General features: G+C 31.9%; 1 protein-coding gene across 1 annotated transcript; it reads right to left on the minus strand.

The window, feature by feature from the left end:
* Nucleotides 1-69: 69 nt before the first annotated feature.
* Nucleotides 70-21,180, minus strand: LOC144850384 (putative RNA polymerase II nuclear localization protein SLC7A6OS). The gene is made up of 4 exons (XM_078707659.1): nucleotides 20,857-21,180; nucleotides 5,597-6,016; nucleotides 3,921-4,257; nucleotides 70-3,461 (listed from the first exon to the last, which is right to left on the minus strand). The coding sequence occupies exons 1-4, from the start codon at nucleotides 21,046-21,048 to the stop codon at nucleotides 3,286-3,288; spliced, it is 1,125 nt and encodes a 374-aa protein (XP_078563785.1). The 5' UTR covers nucleotides 21,049-21,180; the 3' UTR covers nucleotides 70-3,285.
* Nucleotides 21,181-21,223: the final 43 nt, after the last annotated feature.

Below are 21,223 nucleotides of genomic sequence, written 5' to 3' on the forward strand. Positions count from 1 at the left end.
TACAGGTGTGCATTAACACCTGTACTTTTAATAAAGAATCCATAAAAAATAAGTAATTACGACAAAACAGACATTTCTTAAAACAATATTTATTCTCAAATAAATTACATAGTAACAGTACATAGTTTAAGATACTTATAGAGGATGAGAGTAAATCAATGAATATAAACAGGAATTCGGTTTAACCTTGGAGGCTTGTTTCCCCCTTTCTTCCTCCTTCAGACCTTCATTCATCTTTAGTATTTATTGCTTCTTCGTAGCCTGTGATGTTCATAAGGTTCGCTACATCCATCTTTTTACACTAGTATAGGGACAGACAAGCAGTGAAAGTGTAACAAGAAAACAGGCCTAGCTCGTACGGCAATCCTAGCGTAGCCAGCAGGCAAATTTCATTAACCAAACTAGTATTAGTAAGCCCCTAATTTCACCCTTCCCCCCACAAACCTCACTTCCTTCCTTGATCACTTACACTTTTGAGGGGAAAAGAACAATCCTGGCTATCGGTATGCAACATCATTTTGAAATATTCAATACTAACTACGTTTATTTGGACTGCATGTACAATTAGTAAAACATGCTACTTATTACAATTGAATTGTACGTTTTAAAGGAATGCTTATTTTAATATTTTTAACAGCTTGTGTAATCTTTTTATTATTATACTAATTGCTATTTCTGATAACTACTCACAAAGTATTATTTTAGGTGATAATTTTAGTGCTACTTTCTCGTAAAAGTACATTACAAAACCAAGAATATTTTTAATTTTAATGAAATATTTAGCCTGGAATGGTTGGCGATTGCACATTTTTATTTAAAAATATTTATTAATTTGACAATTGGCAGACTATCAAATTAATTACAAAGATGGAGTGTGTCAAAGATCAAAGTGACTAATTAATAAAGACATTTAAAGAAGAAGGGGCAGTTATTAAATAATCCCAGCCCTGTGCTTACAATTTAGAGACTATGTTACCCCGAACAAGCGGACTTTGCAAACATGACCATCCTTTAGTGCAAAATAATGCACACACAGATTGGCCCACTATATACCATAAGCTTGGACTCATTCCCAGGTAGATTGAAATTGGTATACTAACCCCTGGGTTTCAGTCCCAACACACATCTCAATATGTACAAACTTTCCACAAACATTATTATAAATATCTATGGAAAAATAACTGATTGTTAAAAATAATGCAATTTAATTATATTTTCATAATTCATATTAACATTGAATACATGTTTGGAAAATAAGTTTATACATATTTTTAAGAAAATATTTATAATTTAAAACACACATTTATTAGGCTATGACAACACATGAAGAAAAATAGAATTAACAATAATTTAATAATAATTCACCGAAAATATAGTGTTTTTGGAATTATATATTCATTTTTTTATTTTAATCTATACGTATTTGATATGGGTATGAGAAACCAAGCAAAAATATTTTGTAAATCTCAAAATATGCACCCAATATATTAGTTTATGTAACAATGTTATCTTATGAAACATAGATGATACTTTAGTATAGCAAACAGCAACTACCTATTAAAGTTTATGCAAGTTTCAACTACAATATTCTACTACAATATGCACCATCGCGTTCAGCCGTGTGTGGTCCTGCGTTCATCTTTCGCCAGATGATAATTTCATGCTAGAACCGTGGCTTATAATGTTCTTGAACTAATAAAGGAAATTCCTATACCACATGTATCACTATCATTTATTATAAGTCTTTTAAAAGTCAAGCGACTATTGGCTTATAGTGACAGACTATAATAAACTAATTATAATGTTGGTGGAGAGAAATTGTTATTGTAGTGTACATGCAACTAGCACACCTATTGCCAAAATCTGGATAAAAAATCATATCAATTTTTTTACATTTTTAGTTTGCCATTGTTGTCTTTTTCATCACGTCAACAATAATATCGCTTTATTTCTATGTTCATTGTGATCATTGAATAAAAACAAAACAAAGCAACTTTTTTTTTCTGTACAAAAATTTGTACAAAACAAATTTCAATTTCTAAGAATCAAGTGCATTTGATTCAAATAAAAAGAAAAGATGCAGTATACTATTAGCAAAAAAAAAAATCCTAATATTCAAAATTGTAAAATGACCAGGTGCTCTCTTTTAAAAAAAACACCACAAGAATAAGATAAACAATTGCAGTACATTTCACTCTGGTATAGTAATTATAGACTTGGTATAGTAACTGATGAAGAATAGGATTGAAACTTGCCACAAGTCATTAGGTCATGATCAATTACATTAAATTTCCCCTAAAATTCATTTTTTTAATGGTTTTTATAAACTAGTGTCACGTACTAATTTTAACCCGATTACTAACATATTTTGGTAAGCTTTTTGTGGTAAAGTATACAAAAATCTGCTTTTTCGTGTCAGGTGTAGAGTAGTACAATAAAACCTGTCATTGCAGATGTCCTGTAATGTTATCGTTTTAAAAATGTTTGCGATGTTTTTTATAAAAATTATTCTTTTTACTACATCAACTGTAAATAAAGAAATGTATGTAACAAGGCTGATATACATGTTTTGAGGGGTGGAGAGAAGGGTGCCTAGTGCATTTAACTGGCTTTCCACATCAGAAATAGTTATTTTTACCCAGTAATGTTTTTTTGTGTTTTTTTTTTTGTGTAGCTCGTTTGTAGGCGCAACAAGCCTATTTTATTTCCCCACAATGTGTTAAATATTACGAATCAGATTCAAAGATTTATCAGAAGGAAATGTTTTATCCCAGCAGAGTTTTGTGGGTTGTAATCGGTGATTCAAATGAGTTGAACTGAGTACTATAGAATTTCCAGGCAAGCTCATCGGTTCTATTCTATTCAACTTCACATGTACAGTATAGCATAACACTTATTGTGTAGTGGGAAAAAATTGTTATCCGACGACATTAACAAAAATGTGAGAGGAAATTTTACTTCCAGCCCACAGGCTAAATTTCATGAATCCAGGTCAATTGTTGGACATCTTTATGCCCTAAATAAACCCTTGCCTAATACTCATGGACATAGTTGTGCTGGGTTAAGTAGAGTGAGATGGTGACCAGCCTAAATTTCCTTCAAAAAATATTTTAAGACCTTTTAAAGGTTTAAATTCACCTACCTTTTAAACCTCCTAACCTAGGTTATACTGTCTTTGCTAGGCTAGTGCTAGTAAGATCTTTTCACCCTAACTTTGGCACTATATTCCTGATCCTACCTAGTAGTACATAAGCACACAATAGGTTTCTTGCTTCTGCTTTTGGCCTAGCCATACATCTCTAGCTCATCACTGTCTGCTCCATTCTGCACCTCATCACTATAGTTCATCCTTCTGGAGATATGTCTTCGGTTGTTGTCAGAGTATTCGTTAAACTCATCGTCACTAGAAAGTTCACCGTATCGGTAGTCATCAAGATACTCATCAAACATATCTGTATGTCCTTAAAAAATAATAATAAAAAACATTTTTTTTTAATATAAAGAAAATGATACAAACTTTTAATATTTTATTTATTCATTTTTAGTCGCATTCAACAGAATGGATTAAAAATATATAAAACAATTATTAATTAATATACTGTAAACTATTTTATCTTAAATTAGTGGGTACTTCGTTCCAGATCTCCCAAATATGCTTTGTCAGAATTTTACTTTTTGTCCTGAAAAAGCTATATTAACCTCATCATTGTAATTAAGTCCATGCTGTAATCATGGCATTCTATTAATATAATGGTATTTTTATTGAAACAGTACACAAAATACAAGAAATATCAGCTACTGTTGTTTGCTAAATAATACAAATTATTATATACATTTATATAAATTTATTTTTATATATTATTATAATTATTATCTTTATCAGCGTCTTTTCACATTTCATTCCATCCAAGCTTCCTTACTTTGATTGAAATAATCCGGATCTTCATCAGGATAATCATTTTTCCAATTATTCTCATCATTACTATCTTCATCTTCATCGTTGCCATATCCTACATCCTCATCATCTTGCTCATTCATCAACACTTGGCCACTTAACGGATCTAAACCTAACACAATGTGTTCCGTATTAAAATCAAAGTCCGAACTCTCTGCATAGTATAAATCGTATACGTATTCAATAGGTTTGTTTTGGTGGGTGTCTCCGTCGCTAATCGTTAACTTTTCTCGTAGCATTTTAACGTTGTTGCACATGACAGCGTCATCTTCATCTTCGTCATCTATGGAGGCAAGCTTGGCCTAAAAGATAAAAAAAAGATATTAGTAATTCCACGACTGTATTGGCACGGGTACAACTTACTCTGAGGTATAAATTTACTCTAGGATAAGTTTAAAAGCTCTGTCTACACTATCAAACTAGTTTGACAAAAAAAGTGTGATTTGCCCAAATATGGTAGTAATATGACATCATTGTGTCCATGGGTACATTTTCTTTTCACACACATTTTGTGTAGTCAGAGCTTTAGATATTAACTTTCTGTTAATTTTCTAGCATAATTATCCATGCAAATGTATAAATAGTGAAGAAAGACTTAAATAACGATAGAACCAAGATTTGAACTCCTGCCTCATCTAATACATTTTGGTCTCTGGTATAGTCTGCCATTTAATTTTGCTTTCAAGGAAAGAAGGCGTACTAGGATCAATTTTTTTTTATTTAAAAACAATAGGTAAAATAAATTAGGATTGTGGAATTTTAGTTAAGTAGGAAAAAATATGCATGTTAGAGATGTAGCCTATAAAAGTGTCTGACAATAATGGGTGTTGAAAAAATGTTTGGTGGATTGGCTTATTTGCACTGTAAGCTGGGCTCAGTAAACACATTTTATTTACAAAACAATGGGCAAAATAAATAGGATTGTGGAATTTTAGTTAAGTAGGAGAAAATAGGCATGTCAGGGATGTACTGTAGCCTATAAAAGTGACAAACAAAGAAGGGTGGTAAAAAAGTAGTGGATTGGCTCTATACTATAAGCTGGACTCGGTGAACAAATTTTATATTATACTTGACATCAGTCACCGAATGAAAAAGGGGAAAAAGTATTTTCCCGATCACAAGTTCCTAATAGCCATCCTAAACATTTCATTCAAGTAATTCAGGAGTATTAATAACAAACACCTGATTTATTAGTTACCACGTGTTGTGAAACTTCCTAACTGTACATTTATAAGAGTAAAGTATAGTTGAATATACAGGAAACACAAGGTGATACATAAACTCATAAACAGCGGATAGCCATAAGCCCTTCCTTTCTACATTATGTTTTCACCAATGTTTAAATACCATGCTTCTATTTTTCACCACAATAAAAACATACAGCGATATCTTTCATCAACCACCCCCTGTCAGAAGGGTGATATATTATTTGTTTTAACAATGCATGTTGAAAGGAGGAAGGTAATCCGAAGCACTATAAAGCATTATAAAAGATAAATGCTTATGAAATTTTAATTTATTGGTTCCAACAAAAAAAAACCCTGCTAATTTCCGATAGCTTTTGAAATGTCAACATGATTTTCTTTTAAAATCTACTACAGAAAAACAACCACTTATTCTTCCAAACATGAAACTACATACCGGTTTATTTGATAAGATATCATCTAGGTTCTCTTGTACCACTTCATAGATATTAAACAGCCTCTGCGCTTCTTCCTCAACCAATGAACATGCTCCAGACTTTTCTGTCCTCGTTGGGGCATCCTTCGCGGCAGACTTTGTCGATAGTCTTCTCACTATTTTCTTCCTTAAAGAAGAAGGCTTTTTCTTTGCTTTGTCAGCAGCCTCAAGTTCGGTAGTATTTGACACTGTTATGTTCTCTTTTTGGAGTTCGATGGGAATTCCCCGGTGTTTGGCCACCATTCGGTATCTGTTGTTTATGCTCGTTTGTTTATGTAGTTGCTTGGCCTTTACTTGTGGACCTGGAACATTTCCTTTGGTTTTATATTGTAATTGTCCATGTTTTATAACATCCTCTATTTGTTTGGGTAACGCTTGGTCCTGAAAACATACAAAAAGAAAATTTAAATGCAAAATTGTTGATCTGACCTGGGCTTCAGAGAAAACATATTAATTACAACAAACATACTTCATCATATTTATTTATTTAAAAGTGCGGAGGGGACAAGTTTGCCGAGAGTCTGCATTGTCATGTACTCTGGTTTTAGTACTACTACTTACAATAGTAATAGTGCAATAATTAATAGCTTTTAAAATGTTGAAAAGTAGACAAATTAAATTAGTACTGTAATTATTGAAGTTAGAAATAATATAATGGTATTAACTAGGGGACCTCAACTATGCTACAAACTCTTGGAATCTTGACATGTAATTGATATGCTGCCCTCAAATATTGCTTGGATTGTTTTTAACATACCGTAAATCTTCTAATAGTAACCCTCACTCTAATAATAACCCCCTTCTAATAGTAACCCACCTTATAAGTCAATCTATAATAATAACCCACTACTCTAATAGTAACTTATGATGCAGCCGTATTTTGAAAATAATGCATGTTGATCTCGGGAGTGTGGGAGGATTGAGTGTTTTTGAGTTTATAATAAAAGTTCAACCAAATTTGTTAATTTCTACTGTTTTATTATTTTGCTATGAGTTTCTGACCAGACCAGATTTACGGTATTTGAATAAAGCAATTAAAACTACAGTACACTGTAAACATGCGGTGGCGCTATATTCTTATAGCTCTGTAAAAACTGATTATATTAAATGAACAATAGAGGGCGGTAATACAGTTAAAGGCTAGAAAACTTTCAATAATTGTTTTTTCACTATAGATATTACAAAAATGTTTTAAAAACTTCATTTTTTTTAGCACGATAAGAAAAATGTAGTGGGTCCATGGACATTGGAAAAAGAGCTTGAGATGTGTACAGTACAACTACAAGTCTTTATAAGCAATCGGTCCAGAGCTGGAGATTCTGATTATATTTAGTGAGAATATGAATGCAATATTTCATCAACTATGAGATATTTAAAGCAGAGTTTGATGCTGATGGACATTGTATTACAAAACCAACAGCAATGGCACTATAGTATATTTATAGTACAGTAGTTTAGTATTCATCTATTAGTTAAAAAAGCAAATAGCAACCGGTGAAAGAAGGTATCATCCAACACAAACCAAGCTGGTATGTACGAAAAAGTAAACATCACTTTCTCAAACATCAAGAACCTATCCTATTATGACTAGGTAAGAATATGACTCTTTTATGTTTCACCTATGGCAAGAGGAAAATAGCATAATAGTGGAAACAAAGTAATTACGATGGTGGTGTGTTGTGAGGGCGCCATTACAGACACAGTTTGCACACAGTACTACATACATGCCAACATCTGAACTTAAAAAAGAGGAGGTAAAGTAGTGCAGTTTGTGATGTCACAAGCTCTATCGGGTGATGGCTATGTGAGGTAATCCCCTTTCCGTTCAGAAAAAAAACCATTAAGGCCGCAGATGATCATACAATGTCGTGTGTAAGCCTTTTTGTTATCTTTTAATGCAGAAAACAATACAATATATCAAAATTCAGCAGTCTCACAGCCAAAATGGGAGTGTTGGCATGTACTGTACTATGGTAATAGTATTCTTTGAAATGAATATTTACATTTTTCTCTTGAGTTATACCTCTACAGCTTCGAAAGCTAGTATCAGTAACTATGATAAGTGTTTTCACAGATTTTTTCTAATAGAAAGAATTACAAAAGGAGTAACCATCTCGTTTGAAGATATGTTATTTTAACAAACCAATACTTGTTTCCATGCCAGATTTAAAAGAAATACAATCATTTTTACATGAATTGGGATTTATAGACCGTACCATTATTACAGAATATAAAGCTTGTGAAATTGAATCAATGAAATTAAATGTGTGATGTGATGTATGTAATGTGTACTGAATAGTAGCGAGATAAATTATGAAACTCTTTTATACTACGTAGTCATTAGACACAATGTAATGAATATGAATAAAATGCACTGGTGGAAGAATAACAGCAACATCATAATATGATTATCAAAACACTAGACTATTTCTTGTTATTAGGGTTAATTTATAGTATATCATTATCACTATTAGTATTACAAATTCATGCCACTACTACACCGAGTTGAATATAGCCAACTCCCCATCCCTAATAGTTGTATACAGGTACCCCTTTCACATTAAAAACCATGATGATACTCAGAAGAAACACTGGAATGTCTCCACACAATTCAACCTAATATTCATACAAACTTGCAATGTTAGAACAATGTTTCGCAATGAAGAAAAGGTAAATACTGCTGTATTATGTCACTATGGATGAATTATAGTAAGATATGGATGATAAATACAATTAAATAAATAAATGTTTGGCCGAGGATGTCCTCCTGACGTTAAACATTTCCAGACTTTTATGAGGGAGCACTCAGGTGTTTAACCCTCGTGCTGATGCTCCGCTGTGTGCAAATTCTGAAGTTTGCTAGCTAAAGTGAAAGGCATAAGTGTTTCTACTGTAGGATTAACAAATAAATACCATGTACAGATATAAATCTAAAATCTCACCCCAACCTCCCATAACCCTAAATAATCCAATCTATAAATCAATCTTTTGTTTTGCTTATTTCACCGTTATTATGTGGTTTTAAACACCTTAAAATCACCTCACTACAAATAGACTGCTTGTCTGCTCTACAAATACAGAAGGATTTAGTCGCAAATTTAAAAGGTTTATGTGATAGTTAATAATACATTTTCACTCTATTACTTTGCAGTTGTTGTTGTACAGTTAGTACTAGTGAAACTTATTTTTATAACACAATAAGCAGATAATTATCATACCCAAGTGGGTACAGTATGTTTTAACAATATATTATTAGTATTATATTATTAATTCTGACCCACCTCAAAATTTAATAATAAAATGCATCTTGTCGAGTCGAGTGACCGTGTGGTTAAGGCAGATTTGCACATGTTTAAGGCATTTCTCGACCATATTTATTCTTCTCTGATAAGAAATTAAAACTGAAGGTCCAGTGTACACATTTGGCTTGAGTGCACTTTGAAGAACCCAATTCATTCTTCGGAAGAGTAGGGGGTTACCCCGGTGTACTGGTCCATTCAGCCCTTGTTTTGTGGACAGATGAACGGGTGTTGTTTGGTGGCAGCACTCGACACAAAGGGACATTTAGGGGAGTAGAAAATTGTGGTATGTGTCCTTCACACCTGTGTGCAATTCAGCCATTTACATCTATTTTTTTAATTTAGTATGTGTAATCAATTCGTCTAGCCTCAGATTAATTGGACTAGGCCTGCTACTACTTAGTATTTATAATCGATTCATTTTAATTGAATTTAAAAATTAAGTACATTTTAAAATTGGCAAATTCGAGACGAGTAAGAGGTTACTGTACTGTACCTCGGAGTACTAGTACACAGACAGCCACTGATCATAACTGCACTCTGGGAGAGGTTACCCAGTAAAAATAAATAACAAATTCAAATCATCAGTAGGACACAGAGGATACTTGTATATAAAGTAATACATTTGTTTGCAAGAAGACATCATACAGTACACAAGACTCCATTATTTATTTGATCATTTCTATTATTATCACCAATTATTCAGTCAGCACTCAAATAAGCTTTTAGTTGACTCCACAGTAATCAAACTAAGCCATGATTACCTATCAGTAATTGCTTTTAGGATAACTAATTTAATCGGGATCAATCAGTACCGCATCCCAGTGGTACATCGTCTCGGTCAAAATCATCGGATGGATGACGTACACATCACGACAATAAATTACCATGGTTGCAATTGTCGGATGGATGACGTACACATCCCGACTGTACGGTACCTTGCCATTATCACAATTGCTGGATAGATGCCATACGCATTCCGACTATACGTTACCTTGCCTTTATCGCAATTGTTGGATAGATGGTGTATAGTGTAGAGCAATGAAGATGTTTTAATTCATGTGTGAATTGCATATATAAGGACCGAACTTGGTAATAAACATAAGTAGATTTTATGAGTGCACTGGTTAGTTCCAGATGAATGCACATGTTAACCGCGCTTCAGTGCACTAAGTTAGTCAAGCATGAGCACATATCAAGGTATTAAAGGGAGGATAGTTGATGAAATAGGCATTCAAACAGGACAAAATATCCTTTTAACCATAATCATTCATCAATACATCATCACCAAATAATGAAATACATTCTCTCTCAGAATTTTATCTACATTTTGACAATTCAGAATGTTAAATTGAACAATAAATCTAAATGTGTAAAACGCTTAAAATAAAATCTGATGCGCATTGTAGTTATCAATACTGTACATTCACAGACTGCATCATACATTCAATTAACTCTCCTACATTTGAGAATGCAAGTGTGATGATAATAAAACATTAGTAGAATGATAATTTTATATCATGTTTCCATTCAAGGAGGCTATATATTAGAGAAGGTATTTCTGCAAGCCTGGATCCTTTCTAGGAGGCATGGCACATCGATGTCTGGGCTAAAAGGCTGGGGGATCAAAATACACAAACAAACAAAATGTGCATTGCCATGACTGATTCCCTTCTTGAATAAGAATGTAATCTTTAAAAACCCTGTACAACATTTGGTATAGAGCTGCTTTGTGGATTGGCTGCTGGACATCATGTGACCCTTTCCATACATGGGAAGATAATTTAATTTAAAACATATAAATCCACTATATAAAAATGTATACAGTCGATTTTCAAAATATTGGATACATTTTACACACTGAAAACTCTCCTAAAAACAGTAAATAGTAAAAACATATTCCGAACAGTAGAATTTATTTTAGGCCAAGCCAAAGGATTCTTGCATTGGGAGAAGTTTATAAAGTTTGTTAGTATACGGAAAGCCTATTCAATAAACCAATCTTACAATTAAATCAAAACAAATAGGCCTACATTAGGCACCATTTTAAAAGTTTGTTGAATGTTGGTTACTGTAGATGACTCAGACAGACCTTGAATTTATACTTAATAAATAAACAACCACGAATGTGCGATACTCGGGGTACAGCAAAAGAAGCTGTAATGACGTCATAAGACGGGATGTGACGTCACATACGCATCAATAACCTCGCTACCAAATACAGCTATACGGTCCATCTTCGAGATGTGATATGGCTGCATCCGGTTTGAAATTTAAAAATCCGGCTCTATAGCTTTGAGGACATGTCCCTGTAGTATATTCATGCCAAATCCCAGCTCCATACTACAACGAATAAGGGAGGAGTAGTACTTTATAAATCGCACTTTTTACTCAATAGTGTCCAGATGGAGGAGGAGAAAATGTCCTAGACTCGGGTACCCCGAGTAAAAGTACTATATATAAATTTACTATATTATACTATTACTATACTATAATATATTTAATAAAAATTAAACCAGGAAATTGTATGGAATACTGTACAGTAAGATAAAAGCTTAGTAAACTAAAGTCCTCTTAAATGTAAAAAAAAGGTTATTTATCAAAGAAATGTTATAGTCAAGTTGTATAAGTCATAAAATCATGTGCTGTCAATTTGCAGCATGATTCTAAAAATTCAACTTGTAAATCTCAATCACTTTGTCATAAAACAGTGTTCAATATTTAAATATAAATTATTCTCACTGAGTCCAATAACTCATAATGATGAGGCAGTTTAACTGCACAGGAGAATTCACGATAAAAGAATTCATTGTAGGATAATGTTATTGTACCATCTATGGGCATGTTGCTGCTACTGGATTGAAATACAATAAAACCTCTATTGATGGGACCCAATAGTGCCCCCTAATAGGGTGTCCTCTGAATAGGAGTTGGTCACTGTTGTAGTGTTAAAACATATTTCTACTTGCTCATTTCATAGGAAACTGTTTCCGTTAATGTAGGTGTATACAAAGGGATGGCTTTGTCCTTCGCTCTTTGCTCCGTGGGAAAAAGGCCTATGTTGGTTTATCCAGGTAAGCTTAGCAAGAATCGAACTATTAATAAACACAGATAATAACTGATCATTAATATAAAGCCTGAACCATATATGTTGCACGGTCACTTTGTCATTTAGTGCAAACAATCTTTACTTGGAATTATATCATTGTATTCATACTATATTTGCATAATGTTCTTGCTTTCCAGCCAATCAAATATTTATTTTTGCAAAAGATTACAGATACAGTCAAATGGGCCCTTAATATGCAATTATTTATAGTATTAATATTAGGGGCCTACAGATACAGTCAAATGGGCCCTTAATATGCAATTATTTATAGTATTAATATTAGGGGCCTACAGATACAGTCAAATCGGCCCTTAATATGCAATTATTTATAGTATTAATATTGTTGTTTGTTGTCTAAAGTTCTGAGTGTACAATTATCATCAGTTATTAATATAAATAACTGTTTCAACAGCAATGTTATGACACAACAATTGTCATGTGATGGGTTATCTTTTGCATCTTTGTATAAAATATTTTCTTTATGCAAGTTTTCATTGTCAATCAAAATATTAAAATAAAATAGGTACCAAGTTAAAACTTCATATTAAAATTATTAACTATGTAACTTTTTATTAGATGATCGAGTTCAATTGTGGGATTTGACATTATAATTGAATAGAAATGTGGGAGTGTTCTTGTAATGTAAGAGGCTTGGAATCATTGCCTATGCTTTTAGATACTAGGACATGTGTACACTCAATAATAGTATTAATATATTTATGTCTGTCTATGATAGTAATGAATCTGTCATTTAAACAGCTTTGAATAACTCTCCCTAGATTTTAAAGGGACATTGTTTAATATGTTAATGCTCCAGTTCATTATTGATTGTTACTAGTCATACTTTAATTATAGAATTATTGATGAAACATTATTAATAATTATGAGTTATTATTATCTTTACTGGTGCAAATGGCATCTATATTAATCATAAGTAATGAATGCAGTATTATATTAAGATTGGCACATTCAACATAAACCAATCATCAATATTATCGTAATGAATGAATGAATGACTGCAAACTTTCCCTTCATTCAACAATTTGTTTTATAATATACAGAATAATTACGGTATATCCTCTGGTATAATCCCACCTACATGAAATTGGGCCGAATTTTGTTGGTGGGACTATACCTGGGGAAACCCTGGTTCAGGGAAAAAAATGATTGGTAAGAAGCATTTCTTGTAAAAACTCATCTGAACTGGCTAGAGGTCTACATCCAGATCAAAAGTCTATACTGGGACTATACCCGGGGACATTCCTGTTTGTGAAATTAGATAAAAAGTAGGAAGTGGGATTAGACTCTAAGTGGGATTATACCCGAGGAATACGGTAATAGAACTTTTGTATGACTGTTGGATGTTGAAATAAAGGTGGGTGCAAGGTTTTTCGGCAAGTTTTAGTCTGGGTGATTGAAAGTTTGCGTGTCCCACCTACTGTAGTACTGGAATTATAATATCCTTTAAGCTCAGGGCCTCCAAGAGGTTTTTTGATACTCATGAAACCTTTTTAATACTAATGGATACAATTTTTATGTAGATTTAATCAAGTCATCGAATTCAATGCATTTTATGGTCATAATATAATGGATTATCCATCAGTATAGCTGCCTGCCCTGGAATCTCATGTAATATAATCATAATTACAATGTAAACTTAATTTGAACCTATTTTCTTTAGACTTTACTTCAAAATGTTAAAACTATAAAAGAATACTATACTGTACTATTGGAATAAGTATTGATAACTATAATATAAAATTATATTATTGATATTTCAAAACTTATTTTGGGCACATCATTAGGTCTATAGTATTTTAGTGTACTTTTGGAAATTCATCTATTTGTAAAAAAAAGTTTAGAATAAATTACTGTAATATTTATGAATGTTAATGGTGGATAGATACTATTTTAGTGTCTGTAGTGTTTTAGGTAATGACACTCACAGTAATTAATTTTTACAAAAGAATTGTTTATTGCTTAAAAGCGTTGTACTGTGTGTACTCTTTATTTTTTTTCCATTTAATATTCTTGTACAACGCAGATAAATAATATTTAGAAAAATCTGAATCTGAAATATTTATCCAAGGAAAAACAAACTCCTAAGAAAGCATTTTCATTAATTTTTAAACGTACACTTTAATATTTAAAACTTCTATTTGTAATATTACCTAATAAACTAAATATGGACAGCTATTTTTAAACGCAATTATCCGTATCATTTACAATATTTTGTGATTATTTTGACAAAACATCGAACAGAACTAGGTCATCATTCTCTACCTTTTAAAAGTATCTCAATTTTTAAATCTTCAAAATTCATAAATTGTCAAATTTGATCCATCTACAGTAGATAAGTAGATAGGATATTTTTTCCATTATTGAATATTAGTTATTACATTAGTTAATTTATTGAGTGAGCAATTTAGTCATACAGGTGCAGATGTAGAAATTTTGAATTGTGAGGGTTGGAAGGATGTTGTGGAGTGTACAGTACTGTAGGTTGTTTAGCTCTGTCTACACTATCAAACAAGTTTGACAAAAAAAGTGTGATGTGCCCAAATATGGTAGTGATATGACATCATCATGTCCACATATGGGCACATCACATTTTTTTTTCACATATAGTTTGATAGTGTAGATAGAGCCCTAGATTGTAGGAATATAAAAACATGTTTTTATGCATGTAAAAAACATAATTTTTGTAAAGAATATTCAATTTTGTTTGAATGCATGAGGTGTTCCACACACAATTATAACACCTCAAAATCTTCATCCAACCAAAAACCTATGAAATCTATTACACTGTAAACAAACGCATTGGAACGAAAAAGAAGACATGTATATTATTTCCGCTCTGTTTATGCTAGGATGAACTGTTTTATCTCAAACCTTGGCCTCATTTTGCAGCTATTTTATATTCATATTCAGCCAGCGATTTTATCATTTGTGAACCTAACATGTGTTACTGTTAGTTGATTAGTTTCTCCAAAAGTTTGTTAAGAACAGGTACACTATTTTCAGTGTAGGTACTGTACTCTACAACTTACCTAGACAAAATGTTTATGAAACTAAATCATACAACAGGGTTGATATTATTTATGTATTTTTTTTTCTCCCTTCATTCTTCTGGTTGACTTGCCAAGTGTACTTTTTCTTTGGAATTTTAAGTTTAAGTAAAGGGAAAAGTTTAAACAAAGTAATATTACTGTAGAATCTCTATTCTTAAAATAAACATTAACCTTTGATTGAGTGTGAAATCGTGTAGTCAGATATGGTTTTAAAATGAGAACTTTGATCATTGTTACTGATACAGTACTAATGAGTAAACAAAGAACAATCAATGTTTACATCAAGAAAAATAAACTTTGTATTAAAATATTTGACTTATAAACTGGATAAATAACTGTTTGAAAAACTTTCAATAGACGGAATTCCTATTATACTGTAGGCACTGCATTTTTGTTTCAGCCTTGTGTGTTTTTAATTACTACTAGTACTAGGAAAACATTTTGTCTGAATCTAAAAAATGGTAGGCTTGAAAACATCCTTTTCTATATCATTTTGACATTGCTAGCCTCTGTCTGACTATAGGCTGATAAATAGTGACAAATTGTTATTCAGAAAGCTTAAAAACCACATTAATGTCTATGACTGGACATGAGAATAACACTCTAGTTTAGCAAAATTAATTAAGTTGGAGTCCTGCGATAATCCGGCTACAAAGAACCGAGCAATAACAAATTCTAGATGCTACTACAGCTGATAAATTTCACAACTTAATGTGACATTAGCTGGGGTGAATCGACTCAATTAAAAGGTTACAAGCTGTGAACTATATAAATTAATGATGTATGATTTAATAACTTCCAACATCAATTACGTTTTATCCCTAACAAGGAATTGGAAAAGGTTGAGAAATGAGTAAACAAGTTTACTATTTGTTTGAATGTTTACATGGTAGCAAAACATAAATGCCAGAAAAAGTAATACTTTCACATGTTGAATGAATGACAACATTGCATAGTAGAAGCGTAATTGACACACACATTTTGACAAGTCCTGTAAAGTATGACACGCAAAAGACTTTATGATATAAAAATAATATTGAGCATCATAATGCATTGCATATTAGGTTTGAATTTTCCTAATTCTGTCAAATGCACACATAGGCATATAAATACACTATTTTAAAGCTCTGTCTATACATTAAACTTTATGTGATGTGCCCATACTGTATATAGACACAATGATGTCATATCACTACCATATTTGGGCATATCACTATCGTATTTGGGCACATCACATTTTTTTTTGTCAGAAAAGTTGATAGTATAGACAAAGCTTTAAAGAATACAGTAGTTTGGAGAATATGCCAAATAGGGTTTATTCAGGTATAAGTACTGCAACCTTTCATCAAGCATTCACCTCAATACAATAACAAGTACTTCGTTTTATTTCCTATCACAGTGTTCTCTTGACCTTTTGAAGATATCTCAACCCAAGCAGAAAATCAAATTATCTTTAAGGTAAAAAAATGTGTTACCATGGAAATAGTAAACGATTGTTACAAAATGTGAAATATACATTTTATTTATAGGTGGTGGTAAATTAAGCAATTACCTCTGGTTGTACACATGGAATTTTTGGTTTTTCAACTGACAATGAGAATCTTGTGCTGATGCCTAAGGAGGTGGTATCAAGGGGTATCATAATACTTCTGTTCTGTAATATCAAAAGATCTTTATTACTAGTAGACTTGTTTAAAGTACACTACACCATACAGGAATTTAAATTTATAGTTAGGGTTCCTTAACACATTGTATTGCTGTATTCTGTAATGCAGTCAACTCTACAGAGACCAGACTCTCTGAAAACAAGAAATTCTCTTTTCTTAAAATTAAAAAAGTGATTGGTAGAGTCGAGCAGGTTCTGCAATGAACCAGAACAACACATTTTTGTATAGTCTATTGATAGCCATCATCATCGCTAATAATAAAATAACCGTTTATACCTTGTACTCGCCTGTATGTACACAAAAGGTAACAAGGGATTATGATTAGTAAAATGGAATTCCATTGTTTATTGTTGTAAAGACCAAAATACAAATATTACAACAGCTTAGCTGACTCATCTATTGTTGTAGAATAAGAGACAATGGAAATAACAACACACTGGATAATAATAAATAGTAAAATGGACAATAAAATTAAACTATATTTTTTCCACATGCAAAAAAACAGTACAGAATCCCAAGATAAAAATATCCAGGAAAGAGTATACTCTAATATATTCTAATAAATATGAAACGAATCATTTCGAATTATACTGGTATTACCGAGCTATGTCAGTAAAGATTTATTGCATCTGCGACTTAACATTCATTATGCAACTAGTTTCTATACAGTAGGTCCAAAATCACAAGCTCCCTATTTACCTTACTAACTAATACACAAACCATCAGTGGTGTTTGTAGTCAATGAAAACCTCTCACTTTACATGGAATGAAAATAGCAGACTAGAATAGAAGACTTTCACATTATAAGATAGGGTTTACAACTAAGAATATCTCTCTCACTTTGGACAAAAGGGCAAATGGTGGTTTATCCAAGTAAGATAGTTACGAAACAGTTTTTATGATTTCTATTCTTTCTTTGTACTAAAAAATGATGATTATAATATTAATAATATTATTCCATACTGATTATGTGATATTATTAATAATAATTTATTTTTATTTGTTATTTTACCTTGTATTTGTAAGGTAATATGGTTTTATTTACAGTTCATCCTAATAAAAAGGCAATTACTTTGCAAGGTTATGAAATATTGTTGTTGGATTTTAATCTTTTTAACATATTGTATCGAGAGGATAGCAACAACAATTTTAAAGATTTTATACACAGCTCATAGATTCATATTTAAAAATTATATTTGAATTTAGATATTTTCTGTATTTATACATTTTTGGAGGTACACAGGTTTTAATACACTCCTCTACAATACTGTACATACACACATTCTACAGTATCAGTCTACTTTAATTGTACTACCAGTGTCTGTGATATTATTAGATCTTTACAAAATTATAATTTATCATTAAAAGTATTAAAAGACGAGAATCAATGGCTGTGTTTGCTATACAAAAAACCTTGTCCTTCTGATGAACTGGAATACAATTGGAGCTACTAAGTAACAGTAAGCAATTAAAGACAGCCTCAACAAGTAACTGTGTCAAACATTTTTTTTTGGTAGATTCTACAGTCTGGATCTACTACGAACTAGTGCTTATATAGTGGCAAATAGTCAAAGAGGAGGGGGAAGGTGGGGAAACGAACCTGAACTCTTAATTTAAATTGAGTGAAAATCAGTATACTTGGTATTTGGTATCAACAGGTACTCTCTAGAAATTGTAGACGCAATATGTCTAGAGAAATACCATCTATTTCAACTTTTATGTAATTGTTGGAATATGGTAATTTTATTGATTGATTGAAAACATTTTAAGCCACATTAATGTTTCATACATGTTACAATCAAGAAAGATATCAAGCTGTGTGTACAATCATAACATATTACCAGTAACCATTGTAACTGGTGATAAACAAATTCTGCATTGACAACAGCAACACACAACCCAAAATACATTTCATGAAACTGCGTATATCGTATTTGTCACTTTACATTTGTTCATGTGTTATTCTGGACAGGTCATTTGAAATTTATTAGTTAACTCACACTTCAAGTGAAATTAAATGAAATACAATCACTTTGGAACGGTCATGAACTAGCAATAAAATAGCCATAAATAAATTCTGAAACCAAACAACATGGCTTATAAATATTACAGTATCCATTATATATTGTTCTCTATTATTACTGAGTATTAATTATGTTTCATGTTTTCAAAGTAGAAACTGGACTTTATAGACAATACAGACAGAATTGACGGACTTGCCAAAATGAGTTTCTAAATATAGTAAGTTATTTTTACAAGTAATCTGTAAACAACTCAATGGATTAACAGAATTTAAGTATTATTTAATATTAATATTATTTAATAATTTGACATTCAACTAAATTAGGTTTGAATGCACAACACTACATAGGGATTCTATCTTAAACAATATTGGTAACTAAAGAAAAAACAGTTGAATTTTGAAATTCAGTTTTATATTTTGTTCTTTCTTCTTTTCTTTTTTTAAATAGTCTTTATCCTTTACAGTAAGTACTGTAAGCAAAAACAGCCTTGTGAAAAATACCAATTTGGTGAATTAGTTTCGAAAACTTTTTAACTATTTAATTATTAATATTATTGATGTGTAATTGTAACAAATTCAACTGACAAAACCTCAAACCTATATTCCAGTATTCATCTATTGTTCTACAGTTTCTTTGCTGAAATTATTTGTTGCTAAAATGTAGGATAATTACTAAATGGCTGCTGGCAATAGGTCACATTTTTACAATATATTTCTGTTCTTATTTTACAGTAAGTTCACTGAATGAATGAAAAAGTGTGTATTCTAAAAAAGTTTACAACAGGAGCTTTTGATTTGCGATGACCAAAAGGAGATTTTTATTTTCAACAATCTAGGACCTACAAATATTGTCTGGACCTAGAATGCAGCCACTATTAAACGTAACTATTTTTTTCGCATCAAAGACTTCCTACTGTATAAATATACAGGCATTTTAAATTATTTTCGCCTTTATTTTTAAATTAATTGTACTGTGCACTAATTAACAAAAGCTATCCTTATGACGATCGATGAGCAGGTATGACGTTTGATACAAGACTGATTGGTTATAACATTGCCACATAATCGGATGGCTGAATGTCAGTGCTCCAGTTCCTGTGTAACATTATAGGCCAGAGTTCGAAACCCATCTGTACTTTTTTTTAAAACTATCGTCTTAATTGAGTAGCTTTACTCATCATCGTCTTTTCTCACCGACTTAACTAGAGGGATTTTTGTTTGTATCAAGGAGGCATGGAGTGAGGAGCGGAGGCCTAACATTCTCATCGACATGGGTTAGAATAGCCTTTCGGGTTGTAATAACTATATGAAGATATTTGTTATTGGATTTTGAATGTTTATTCAAATTATAAATATGTGGGTAACTAAGGGATAATAATTATTGAATGAGGCACGTGTCCAATCATTAATTGTAATTGGATACGAAGAACACAAATTAGGCCTAATTGGCATTATGTAATTGAAATTAAAATTCATGTATAGTTGATTAGTTTTAATAAAGAATGAAGGTAGGGCTTATTATGAAATTGTTTTAAAACTCCTTTTCCAGTCAATGTTGAGTTGCGTTGAGTTTTTAAAAGAAATTGTTGAAGTAGAGAATAAGTAAAAATTTAAGCGATCATTCATTGTTGCTGGGTCGACCACGCGCAGCTGGGCACACATTAACTCGGTTCAACGATTGCAGATTATGATTTTTAGCAATTATTTTTCCCCATTTTTGGTTAATGCAACATAACTCAACGCAACGTCGACTGGAAAACAGGCTTAAAATCTGTACAAAGAAAAGATTTATTTTAGTATTTTAATAACATTTGAAAACAATAATAATTATTAATTTACACTTACACTTACACTTAATGTTTGATGGAAATAGTTTAGGCTAGTGCCTATTAGATTCCATTTCTAGCCGAAAATAGTTGTCAAGTCTAGACTTAAAGATGTTCACTGAAGAGGCTTGTATTACATATTCAGGCAGAGAATTCCAGTGATGTATGACTCTTACATAAAATTATTTATCAACAAGACATAATCACAAAAGTGTTTATAATTTACCTTCTCTGCCACTGTTCCCGCAAATCGGAACACATTTTTCACCTCACTTGATAAACTTTTGGACGAGGCAGAAGACTTTGCTCCACTTGTTGTTGTTGTCGTCTGTCCTTTCTTCGCCCGCTTACACGACAAAATCAGGGCTTCGACAGGATCATCGGTATGCTTTCTTTTAACACGAACAAGGGTTGTCATTTTAAAAGATATAGGCCTATAACATAAACTGTAAATAAATTGTAAATTCGCTAGGCCAAGATTAAAAAGAAGTTTGTTGTTCGCGAGAGGAGCAGCAGACACGATCTTCCTCCTTCGTTTTTTCACGGGGTTTTAATTTTGTATTTCGTTTCCAACAATTGAGGGCGTTTGCTGA

Source organism: Antedon bifida, chromosome 8 (genome assembly GCF_963402885.1).
Source record: "Antedon bifida chromosome 8, ecAntBifi1.1, whole genome shotgun sequence".
Lineage (NCBI taxonomy): Eukaryota > Metazoa > Echinodermata > Crinoidea > Comatulida > Antedonidae > Antedon > Antedon bifida.

Bases quoted from the DNA above. Each gene is read 5' to 3' on its own strand.
- LOC144850384 (XM_078707659.1), bottom strand. From the start codon at position 21,048: ATGACAACCCTTGTTCGTGTTAAAAGAAAGCATACCGATGATCCTGTC. The intron at 4,258-5,596 runs GTATGTAGTTTC...TTTATCTTTTAG, and splicing joins ATATCTTATCAAATAAACCG to GCCAAGCTTGCCTCCATAGA. The intron at 3,462-3,920 runs GTAAGGAAGCTT...TTATTTTTTAAG, and splicing joins TCCGGATTATTTCAATCAAA to GACATACAGATATGTTTGAT.